We start from the raw sequence: 13,037 nt of genomic DNA, 5'->3' as shown, positions 1-13,037 counted from the left end.
TGTTGTATGCATTTTCATTGTATTTTCTTTGTAGCAGATTTTCACTATGAGTAACAAAAATAATTATTTAAAAATATCTTTCAGAAAATAATGTTAGTATACATTCCAGAACAACCAATAGCTACATAAATAATAATAATTTTATTAGTAAATACAAATACAAAAGTGTCTTTACCTTCATATCCTCTAATTTAAAAAATTAATATCTAAGTTAAATTTTGTGTCTGCTCATTTGTAATACTATTATCACATTTTGTTGGATATGCTAAATAGTTTTATTTTATTTATTTTATTTTTTAATTTTTTAATATTTTATTTATTTTATTTATTTATTTGACAGTATTTACAAGTAGGTAGAGAAGCAGGCAGAGAGAGAGGAGGAAGCACATTCCCCCTGAGCAGAGATCCCAATGTGGGGCTCAATCCCAGGACCCTGGGATCATTACCTGAGCCCAAAGGCAGAGGCTTTAACCTACTGAGCCACCCAAGCGCGCCTCCTAAATAGTTTTAAATATGTGATTACAATTTTGACTTATAGTTATTTGTCCATGATAATGTGCATATATACATTGTCTTTTTGCAATAAATTTAGAATCTATTGAGATAGTCTAGTTATGTCTTATTATCATCATTCTTATTGCCACTTTAAAAAGCAATGTTTTGAAAACAAAAGAGCAATGTAGAATGTTTCTTTGATGGTACTCTTCTTTTATTATAAACCGAGTTAGTTTGCTTAATACTGGATATCAAAGTTAAGAGTTAAATTTTCAATAAAATCTTTAAAATGATAGCAGAGTTCATTTTAAGAGAAAATAAATATATTTTGGTAATTGTGATCCATTTTTTTCTATTAGGGCTGTGTTTGGTAAATGTATTTTGATTTTCTTATCCAGGTAGAATTTTTTAGTAAACTATGTATTTATTCCTAATGACAGTATAAGGAAAATATACTAAAGTGATGGTCTGCTATGATCAATGGGCTTCCAATTATTAAAAGTCAATAATAAATATTATTCTAATAGTATATATTACTCTTGGTAAAGAAAATAACCCACTTTCAGGTACCAATATAAAAAAAAATAAGATCAATGTTCCTTAGTTTTAAATGAAGGTGTTTAAACATTGTATTGAAGAATAACTTACATAAAGTGCACAAGTTCTATGTCATATACCTTAGTACATGCCCACAGGTTGAACATCTATGTAACCAGTCCCCAGGTTGAAAAACTGAAAATTAGGAAAAAATTAGAAAAATTACAAAAACAGAAAAACCCTAAAGCTCTTATCATAGCTATCCACCATGCTTATCAGCACACTGCCAAGATTTATCTCCACTTATGACACTGAATAACTACTTTATGCACTTCCTAAGATTGAATCTGTCTTCCAGAAGAAACTATTAGATTCTTGGCATGGGGAGGAAAATGTATATACATATATTCTGCCCATTTTTAAATTGGATTATTCATTTGTTTTATTTAAATTCCAGTTAGTTAACATACAGTGTAATATTGATTTCAGGTATAAAATGTAGTGATTCAGTGCTTACATACAACAGCTGGGGCTTATCATAAATGCACTCCTTAATCCTCATCACCTATTTAACCAATCCCTCCACCTACCCGCCCTTTGTTAACCCATCACTTTATTCTCTGTAGTTGAGAGTCTTTTTCTTGGTTTGCATCTTCCTCTTTTTACCCTATGATAATTTGTTTTGTTTCTTAAATTCCACATAAGAGTGAAATGATATGGCATTTGTCTTTCTCAGACTATTTCACTTAATGTGATACTCTTTAGCTCCAACCACATTATTGTAAATGGCAAGCTTTAATTCTTTTTTGTGGCCAATATTCCATCCAACATATATACTACCTCTTTATTTATTCATCAGTTGGAGGCACCTGGGTTGTTTCTATAATTTGGTTATTGTAGATAAGATAATGCTGCTATAAACATTGGGGTGCATGTTATTCATTTGAATTAGTATTTTTATATTCTTTGGGTAAATACCTAGTAATGTAATTGCTGGATCATACAGTTAAAGACCTAAATGTAAGATATGAAACCATAAAAATCCTAGAGGAGTAACAGATCACTGCCTAGAGGCAGTAACCTCTTTGACATTGGCCATAGTAACTTCTTACTATATCCATCTCCTGAGGCAAGGGAAACAAAAGCAAAAATAAGCTATTGGGAATTCATCAAAATGAGAAGCTTCTGCACAGTAAAGGAAACAATCAACAAAACTAAGAGGCAGTCTTCAGAATGGGAAAGGATATTTGCAAATGATAATTTCTGATAAAGAGTTAATATCCAAAATATATGAAGAACTTATTAAAACTCAACACCCCAAAAATGAATAATCCAATTAAAAAATGTGCAGAAGATTTTTTTCCAAAGAAGACATCCACATGGCCCACAGACACCTGAAAGGATGTAAAGATGCTCAATATCACTCATCATCAAATAAATACAAATCAAAACTACAATGACTTATTTCAGAGAAAGACAACTATCATATGATCTCCCTGATATGAGGAAGTGGTGATGCAACATGGGGGCTTAAGTGGATAGGAGAAGAATCAATGAAACAAGATGGGATTGGGAGGGAGACAAACCATTAAGTGACTCTTAATCTCACAAAACAAACTGAGGGTTGCTGGGGGGAGGGGGTTTGGGAGAAGGGGGTGGGATTATGGACATTGGGGAGGGTATGTGCTTTGGTGAGTGCTGTGAAGTGTGTAAACCTGGTGATTCACAGACCTGTACCCCTGGGGATAAAAATATATGTTTATAAAAAATAAAAAATTAAAAAAAAAAAACTACAATGAGATATCACCTGACACCAGTCAGAATGACTCAAATTAGCAAGACAAGAAACGAGAGGTGTAGGTGAGGATTCAGAGAAAGGGGAACCCTCTCATACTGTTGGGAATGCAAAGTGGTGCAGCCACTCTGGAAAAGAGTATAGAAGTTCCTCAAAAAGTTTAAAATAGAATTACCTTATGATCCAGCAATTGCACTATCAGGGATCTACCCCAAAAATATTAGATTTTAAACCGTGTATTGCACTTGTGCTAACAATTAAATGCTTTCTTTTTCATTGAAAGGTCCACAGTGGTATCCTTCCCAAGTTGGCCTTCAGCTAGAACAAGGTAAGAATGAATTTTCACTGATTTATTTATTTAATTTGGAATCTATTTTCTGTCACCAATAGATAATGTTTATTTATCGCTTACTAAATGGTAGGCTTTGTAGTAAGTGCTCTAAGTCAGTTATATTGATTCTCCACATAAGTTTGTGATTCATTTTTTGCATGAGAAATTTTAGTCTCAAGGAGATAATTTTCACATATCCACCATCATGGACATTGGAGGCAGGATATGAGCTAACATCTCTCTGTTTCTAAAAGTTTTACTGCTTTATTCCCTCATTCTATTATCACTTAAAATGTTCTCAGGGATACTGCTCAATAATTTTTTCCTTCCTTCCCTTTTCTTTCTTCTTTCCTCTTTCTTTCTTTCTTTCTTTCTTTCTCTCTTTCTTTCTTTTTTGCAGCAGAATAAATGAGCTAAGGAAGAGCAAAAATGAATGAATTTAAGGGAAAATATCATATCCAGTATTAAGCCTCAAGTTTCTCAAACTATTAAATCCTATTTTCCATTAAAAAATTTATAAGTAGATACACTTCAAAGTCACTGTTACTAAGAATCATTGTCAGTGGGGCCCCTGGGTGGCTCAGAGGGATAAAGCCTCTGCCTTTGGCTCATGTCATGATCCCAGGGTCCTGGGATGGAGCCCCACATTGGGCTCTGTCCTGGGATTGAGCCCCACATTGGGCTCTCTGCTCTGCAGGGAGCCTGCTTCCTCCTCTCTCTGTCTGTCTGCCTCTCTGCCTACTTGTGATCTCTCTCTGTTGAAAAAATAAATAAAATATTTTTTTAAAAAAAGAATCATAGTCAGTGATATTACATCAACTTGACCTTAAATTTGGACTTGTTAAATAAGAGCTGTGGTAGCATATAAATTTTGGAAGAATACTTACACGAAGTCAATAACAGTAAGTTTACAAGAGGCATCTATTAAGGAATTTCAGTCTCTAAATTTTTCCATACAGTGATGAATTGCTTTTTTTTTTTTTTTTCTTTTTTCTGGTACCTTTGCTAATACTCAGGACTTAGGACAAATGATGATTTCCTCACATCTCTCTAAGGTGTTTTGTTTGTTTTCATTGTTTCTTAGACATTCCAGGTTTCTTCAAGACCTCTACGCTGAAGAAATAGGAATCATGGTTTTCTTGGAAGTCATACTTTCTTCATGATCTCAAATTCTTCCAAATTCAAATGTGCAAGACAAATTCCTATCTGGCTAGAGATTAAAGGAGAAGATTCATTATCTTCCTGATTTTTGCCTCTGCAGGGCCCAGTATATGACAATTATATAAACTCCTTTCAACACATGAATGTTCAAATAACATCAAATTATATAGTATTTTTACTAAATTGACTTTTATATAATGAAGACTCTAGAATGCCATAAGCATCAATATAAAATATAGTTCAATTTGAAGGATACTACAAGAAACTAGGAATTTCTGTTTATTCTTTCTAATGAATGTGACTTTTTACTTTCTCCTCACATATATTTATTTTTTTCCCTTCCCATATATGTACAGGATATGATCTGAATGAAATATAGTCATTAAGTGTCCTTGAATAGAAATGTGATGACATATTTGAAAAAAAAAACAAAGGGTCAATTATTTTAGCAAGATAACAGGATGTGGTACAAAGAGGTTGTTTGGAGTAACACAGAATTTTGAAACCTGACTCTTCTTACCTATCTATCGAATCTTCTTTCATGAAGTAGAGCTAATAAATAAAGAGCTTAACCCATGGTTTGGTTTGTGTTTTATAAGTGTTAAATAAGGTCATATTTATAAAGCACTATAATGATTGACACATGGTAGATAACTTCATCAATTAGTTATAACTGATGTTATAAGTATTAATATTAGGGAAATAAATCTTAACACTAAAACTAGATAAGGCCTAAATATTACATTTATTTCCTGCCATATTTCCCAGAATGCTTATACTATGAACAAGGACATCATGCAGATTTAGTCTTTACAGTTTCCTCACACAAAAGACAGCAGTAAAACATAAAAGGAAATAACAAACAGACTTTAAGAGCAATTAACAACTTTTTTTTTTTTTTTTAATTTTTAAGCTCAGTGGTTGTGCTGAGCTGAGGTGGTCTTAGCATTACTTGTGTGGGTCCACTCAATCAGCTTCAGTCAGCTGGTGGGTTCTTGGTGACTGGTTGATCTAGGGTGGCCATGACTGTAGCCAATCCTCTCCACCCTATTTGGTTTCTCATGCTTCAGCAGAATATTTGGGACTTGTTCTCATGGTGGATTCAGGGGTGCAAACAAATGAGCATAAGCACTCAAGAATTCTTAAGGCCCAGGCTTGGAAGTGTCCTATCTCTTGCCCTACATTCTGTTAGCTAAAGTGATTGACTAGGCTAAGCCATATTCAAGGGAGTGCAGAAATAGGCATCAACTCTTGTAGGGGATACTAAAAGTCATACTGTAAATGGTGTGCATATGAGAAGGGTAAGAACCTACAGTCACAACTGTAATACAACGGTCATAGAAACTGGTAACTAAAATTTGTCCTTTCTTCCTTCCTTGATTAATATACTTAATAATGTTCTGGAAGCACAGAGCTGAATTTCTAACACTTAAACTCATTGGATTTCTACAATAGAAAGGTAAAACATGGGTAGACTTGGTCATTTCCTTCCTAATCCTGGCTCTAATCATCCATGCCCCTTATATAAGAGCCTTGACAACCCCCTAGGTATATACCCTAGCATCTGGCCCATTTAGGGGGAAGAAAAGCCCAAAAAAGAAGATTTTTTAAAAAACAATTTGGCAGAAAATTTAGGGGCCTTAAGTGGCTGAAGCCTGATACCCATGGCACTGGTTCTTTTTTATGAGTATGTTCTTGGCGCTACACATTTGTTTCCCTTTGGTAAAGGACATAGGCATAGAACTCCAAAAACAGGTTTCCCTGTTTACTGAGTCTGAGTAGTATGGTTAATGATACGCCTGGATTCTCTCCTTCTACTCAAATGCCATAATGATGGGACTTCATTTTAAAAATATGTCAATAGTCTGTTTCTCGAAGTCATCAAGAGTGATACAGGAGTAGAAACTAATCCCCTCCCCCAAGGTGTCAATAGATGTATGTTGGAAAGATGTTTTCAGCGCTTTCAGGTTGTACAGAGATTTCAGATTATTTCGTCTTTATTAACATTTATACATGATTGTCAAAATGATAATGGCCATTTGTATATTGAAGTCTTTACCTTGATCCATGTTGCATTAACTTCCTATTGCTGTGTAACAAATCACCATAAACTAGGCTTAAAATAACACTCATTTATTAGCTTGAAGACACAGTATGGCAGGATTCTTTGTTCATAGTGTCAAAATCAAGGTGTTGGCTGAACTGAATTCTCATCTTAAGACTTTTAGAAAATTCTATTTCTTTTTTTCATTCTTAGTTCATTCTTATTGTCTGAAGATTTTTTTTTTTTTTTTTTTTTTTTTTTTTTTTTTTTTTTGGTGGCTCTATGACAGAGGTTCCTATTTCATTGCTACTTGTTGCATTATATAGGCCATTACAGTTCCTAGAGGCTATTTGCTTTACTGGCCATATGGTTCTCTCCATCTTCATCCAGCAATCTTTTTGGTACAGTACCAGGATTCTAGTACTTTGAATCTGAATTCTTCTCACTTACCTATTCATGCAGATTCAAATAATACATGATTAACTCAGGCCTACCTGAGTAATCCCTCTTATAAAGCCACAAAACATGACCCAGACAAGGGAATGATAGTTTACCATATAATATTGGCTTTATCAAATATCATTTTCAAAATTAACACATAAAAATTGCACATTTTTACCTTACTATAAAATATCTGTAATTGTAAATCATTGTAATTGGATTCTGAAAATCATCTAAAAATAGTCATAAATTAATATTTCTTGTATCTTGGAAAAATAGAGAATGGAGTGTGCTTCAGTGGTTCAATCAGTTAAACATCTGCCTTTAGCTTAGGTCATGATCCCAAGGTGCTGGAAGGGTCCCCACTTTGGCTCTGGGTTCCCTGCTCAGCTCTCTCTCTCTCCTTTTATCCCTCCCCCATGCTCATGCTCTCTCTCTTGCTTTCTCTCTCTCAAATAATAAGTTAAATCTAAAAAAAAAAAAAAATAGAGAATGAAATGGCACTTTTTCATGACTGGGGATAAAGATAAATCACAGATAGATTGGCATAAAGAATAATAAAAATACAAACAACCACAATGACAATAATAATGGCTTTATACTTCTGAGATTCATTTAGCCCTAGTCCACTTTTCTTTCCGTGTGGTATATCTTTCTTTAAATAAAACAAGATATATTTACCATTGTCTCATTTATGAAGATTTAAGGTTTTACAATTGTTTTGTAATTATAAATAATGCTAAAATGAACATCTTTGTACATATCTTTCAGGACACACATGTTGGGCTTATCTCGTTTTTATTATTAAGAATGGAACATTTCCTTCACATGTCTTCTAAGACATTAGTTGCTTATTCTTCTCTGATTTCATGAGAAACTCCTTTTCAGTAATCTTTGCTCTATGTTTCTCTTATTACTTTGAAAGCCATAGTGTTAGAAATCTCTTTCAGTTTCCATTTTCTTTTCAAACTGAACACTTAAATAATCTCATCACATGGCATGGCTTTACATGTTAATGACTTTCGAATATCTACAGACACACCTACCCAACTGCTAGCTCCTACTTGAATGTCTAATAAATATCACATACTTAACATACCTTAACTGAAATCTTAATTTCTACCCCCAAATCCTTCTCCTTCCCCAGTCTTCTCCCTGCCAGTTAATGAAATTTAATATTCCTAATTGCCCAGGCCAAAAATCTAAGAGCTGTCTTTATTTAACTGAAATACTTTCTTCTCAAGCTGAACCTGCTCTGTGTTGAAAACATATCTAAAATTGATGAACTTTTAACATTTCTACCAGTGCCATCTTAATCCAAAAAATTTCTTCTTGATGAATTTCTTCCTAAGTATTCTTACCTCCCTTCCTCCCAGCTTCCACACAGCATCCATAGAGATCTTTAAAAACATACATCAAGTCAGTCTGTTGATAATTACAATGACCTCTAAAATCTACTTGCCCTAGTTTATCATATAATAAAAGAATTTAGAGAACAGTTGACATTTATGAATACTGACACCCCAAATTATACTTTAAAAATACATATATATGTATATATATGTATATATATACATATATATAATTTATTTATTTTAGAGGGAGAGAGGGCATGAGCAGGCAGCGTGGCAGAGAGAGAGAGAGAGAGAGAAATGCACTGAGCAGGGAGCCCAACACAGGGCTTCATCCCAGGACCCTGAGATCATGACCTGATCTGAAGGTAGACACTCAATCCACTGACTCACCCAGGTGCCTCCTACCAAATTATGCTTTAAAAATACCTTGTATCATATTCAATTATGATATTATCTAATATTACATTTTCTCAGAACACAACAGGATAGTAGCTAGATGTAGGCTGCACTTTGTTTAGGTAGAGGTGGGAAACTACCATATATTTGAAAAATTGTGGGTCACCTGGGTGGCTCAGTGGGTTAAAGCCTCTGCCTTCGGCTCAGGTCATGATCTCAGGGTCCTGGGATCGAGCCCCACATCGGGTCCTCTGCTCAGCAGGGAGCCTGCTTCCTCCTTTCTCTCTCTCTGCCTGCCTCTCTGCCTATTTGTGATCTCTGTCGTATAAATAAATAAAATCTTAAAAAAAAAAAGAAAAATTGTTAGATATTTTATAAAATGGGTTTGTTTACATTTTGCTTTACTTTAAATATTTATTATACATTGCAATTTCTATGTATGATTTATCCTTACTATTCATAATTTTTCACATTAAAAATTATTTGTTAAAATCACTATGCCTTGAAATTATATTAAAATATTTTTCCTTATAATTTAAGGTGGGCCTTTTTTGAAGGACTACATATCGATTCAAAGCATCGCAGCTTCCTCCATTGTCACTCTTTATTTTACAGACCTAGGTCAACAGGTCAGTTGGACTACTGTAAGTATCAATTTGAAATGCAATATACATGTCCCACATTTTGATAGGAAAAATTTGACAGGACTATTTTTATCAAATAAATCCATAATGAAACAAAATACTGTACAGAACGGCATTTTAAGTGCTTACGATGAACTGTGGCCAAAATTTTATACAGGAATTAGAGCCATGGAAATACACCGTTGGAGGAAGGAGAATAAATTCTTTTTCTGAAATGTTGGCTCTTTTTCTGCATCCTCTGTGCATTGTTAGTTAAATAATATTTATTCAGTTTTTTCCTTCTAGGAACCGAGAGATAAGAAGAGTCTTTTGACATTGAAAAAGAGGCAATAGAATATTCAATAAGAAATGTTCTAAGGCAAAGGTTTTGGAAAATCAGAATGCAGTAGTGAGACTTCTTTGAGTTGAGTGGTCATGGAATGCCTTCAGCTCTCCTTGAAGGAGGAACTTTCAAAGTGGTGGCAACTGACTCCAATGGCATTAGAAGAGTGAAGACTACAGTATGGAGAATTAAGAAACAGAGATTAAGATATGGAGGATTAAGGAACAGAGAAAATACTTAACACTAGTTCGAAAGCATTGACCTATTCATGAGATATGGAATTGAGAGATGGAGTAGCTTTAGTATCAAGAGGAAATACTAACTGACATTTTGTGGCAAAAAGTTAATTGATAAATAATTTTGACACTGACTTACAAAGGATAGTGCAATCATTCTATTTTTTTCAATTCAATTGTTTTATTTATTTATTTTTTTTAGAGTTTTAAAGTTTGTCCAATTACATTCTACTTCATATCTGTGATGGGATTGCACTTTTAATATTTTATATATTCAGATAGCTTTTCTTTTTGCCATCATTAACAATCCACATAATCAGACATAGCGCTTTAAGTTTTCCATAAAAACACTCAATTTTTAAAATTATTGCAAACACAAGACAGCTAATTTGTTATAACTTAATTCTCAAATAGAGAAATTCAAGTTTGCATTTATTAGAATATTGTCACAGCTTTTATTTTTCAGACAATATCTCCTTTAATAAAAATTATTTTTCTGTACTTAGCTCATTATTTATATTTTGGTGTTATTGGTAAAGTAGTTCCTTTAGTTTTCAAAGTTCCTTGGTTGAGCTTTTCAGTATTAGTTTGTTGCATAAAAAAACCTGAGTTTAGAGTATTCTGAATCCTTGTAAAGTATAATATTTATAAAAAAGCCTGCTAATGCATGAATTATGTAAGCAAAGGGTTTAATACTTAAATGTGATATCAACAGACCTTTACTAAAGGAGATTTTGGACAAGCACTTTCTGATATCCAAAGGTTAAAATATTCATAGCCTCTGTCCATATTATGATGAAAAGGAAATTCTGTCTACAGAAGTTTTGTCATGACTAGTGACATTAATGGTGAGTTCATTAGAAATTCCAACTGCATCATTTGGATAAGCACTGAGCAGAGTAAGTAAAGTGCTAAGGTGGAATTCTAGGACAATTGTACTAGAAAATTACAGCTTATTTGAAAGGAAAATCATTTAGGTGACAAAGAGAACTCTGGAAATAGAGTGAATATTTTTAAATCAACCCTATTGTTCACACCATCTTTTGCTCCAAATGAGTCAATCCTATTAAATGCTAAAAATATACACATTACATTGCAATCATACCCACTTTATATCTACTAAATTATACAATAAAAGCAATATTTACCACTCATAACATTCTTGTACATTTATAAAATACTTCTATATAAAAGCATTATCATAGGGTTAGGTTTTCTTGGATTTCTGGGTTTTTTTTTTTTTTTTTGATACAATCTCTATAGCAAGGTCAAAATTAAGATTTTAAGAATATTTTTCATCAAGTAGCAGTGTGCTGTCACAGAATATTGAGAAAATATTTGCCTCATTGAACTTATTGAAAGACAGGATAGAAGGTTAGTATAATAATCCTCAATATATAGATCTTATTAATTAAAGATCCAATTCACTTTTCACCATTTTTATGTTCATTCCTGTGTGTCCTATAGTTCTATGCAATTTATACCTTGCAAAGATTCAGATATCTACTACCACAATCAGATACAGAATTGTTCATCCCCACAAAAGAACTCTTTCATATTAATCTCTGTATTTATACACTCATTTCCATATTCCATATCCTGGGGCAACCACCAATCTGTTCTTCATTTCTCTATTTTTGTCCTGTGTCAAATGCTATAAACAAAATTAGACAGTCTTTCAATTTTTTTTTATATTGATGTTTAATTTTCTCTAAGTGTAGTGTTTTGGGGATCCATCCTGTTTATTATATGTATCAATACTCAGTTCCTTTTATTGGTGAGTAATATTTGGTTGTAGGAATGTAGCAGTTTGTTTATCCTTCACCCCCTGACAGGCATTTGGGTTGCTTTCAGTATTTCACAATAAATAAAACTGTTATCAGTTTTGTGTAGGTATTTTATGAACATAAGTTTTCATTTATCTGGTACACACTGTTGAGTTTTAAGAGTACCTTTTACAGTCTAGATAAAGTATTTTGTCTGCTAAGTGGTTTGCAAATATTTCCTCTTAGTCTTAGCTTGTCTTTCCATTCTCTGAATAAGATTTATGGTTGTCTTTTTTTTTCTTTCTTTTTTTTTTTTTTTAAAGATTTTATTTATTTATTTGTAAGAGAGAGAGAGTGAGAGCGAGCACAGGCAGACAGAGTGGAAGGCAGAGTCAGAGGGAGAAGCAGGCTCCCTGCGGAGCAAGGAGCCCGATGTGGGACTCGATCCCAGGACGCTGGGATCATGACCTGAGCTGAAGGCAGCTGCTTAACCAACTGAGCCACCCAGGCGTCCCATCTTTTTTTTTTTTCTTTTCTTTTTTTTTTGTGCAAAAAGTTTTCAAGTTTAGTGCAGTGTAAATTGCTAGTGTTTTAAGGATTTTGTCTTTGCTGCCATATGTAAAAACCCTTTGCTTTGTTCTAGATTTGGGAGTTTTCTCTTGTGTTTTCTTCTAATAGTTTAATAGTTTTTTATGTTTTACATTTTAATCAGAGTCTATTTTTATTGTAAAGAAATACCTAATTTTATCACCAAGCTTAGTATTTTCTTTCAATTTGTTTCCTGTGTTCTACAATTCTCCTGTTCTGTTTTTTTTTTTTTTTTTTATCCCCATTTGGAATTAGTTGTCGTGTTTTATTTTCTATTACCCTCTTGGTTATTTTGGCTATATGTATATATATATTTTTTACCAACTGTCCTGATTACCCAAGAGATTATAACATTCATCTTTAAAATACTGAACACTAATAAAATTTGTTTAATTTAGGTTTACTGATGTGAAAATACTTCATAGATAATTGAATGACTTTATGATATTTAATCTCTTTCTAACTAACCTTCTATTGTGGTATATTTTAGTTTTCTAGGTACTGTTAAATAAAAATCCACTATTATAAATTTATATGTCAATAATTATTTAGATTTATAATTTTTACTTTAATTTAGTTATTCCTTCTAATGCTGAGTTTATATCTGTGAGCATTATCATTCTTCATGGAGAACGACTTTAGTGATTTATTCTAGTTCTGCTGTTGATGAATTTTCTCAACTTGGTTTATCCTAACATGTATTTATTTAACTATTTGGGGAGAATGTTTTTGTGGAAAAAATAATTCCATATAAGCAGTTATATTTGTCTTCACTTTACAAAATTTCATTATTTTGATTTTTGATTCCCAAGTTCCTGTTGAAAAGTCCACTATGCTCTTTTGAAATAATGTGTCTTTTCCCTGGTTCAAATTAAATTTCTCTTTTGTTTGACACTGTTTGACTATGATGCCCATAGTTACAATTA

General features: G+C 32.9%; 1 protein-coding gene across 2 annotated transcripts in view; it reads left to right on the top strand.

Moving 5' to 3' along the window:
• The window catches only part of TECRL (trans-2,3-enoyl-CoA reductase like), a 101,227-nt gene that overhangs the window by 53,460 nt on the left and 34,730 nt on the right, over nt 1-13,037 (top strand). The window contains exons 3-4 of one of the 2 annotated variants that reach the window (XM_004764297.3): nt 3,111-3,155; nt 9,096-9,184. In XM_004764297.3, the coding sequence (XP_004764354.2) occupies nt 3,111-3,155; nt 9,096-9,184 (134 nt within the window). Of the gene's footprint in view, nt 1-3,110; nt 3,156-9,095; nt 9,200-13,037 lie in introns of both variants that reach the window. The other variant, XM_004764296.3, reaches the window with a different exon arrangement.

Source organism: Mustela putorius, unplaced genomic scaffold, assembly GCF_011764305.1.
Source record: "Mustela putorius furo isolate JIRA1106 unplaced genomic scaffold, ASM1176430v1.1 tig00000430_pilon_pilon_pilon, whole genome shotgun sequence".
NCBI classification, from domain to species: domain Eukaryota; kingdom Metazoa; phylum Chordata; class Mammalia; order Carnivora; family Mustelidae; genus Mustela; species Mustela putorius.
The sequence above is the reverse complement of the archived record's forward strand: the minus strand, read 5'-3'. Positions and strand labels throughout refer to the sequence as shown.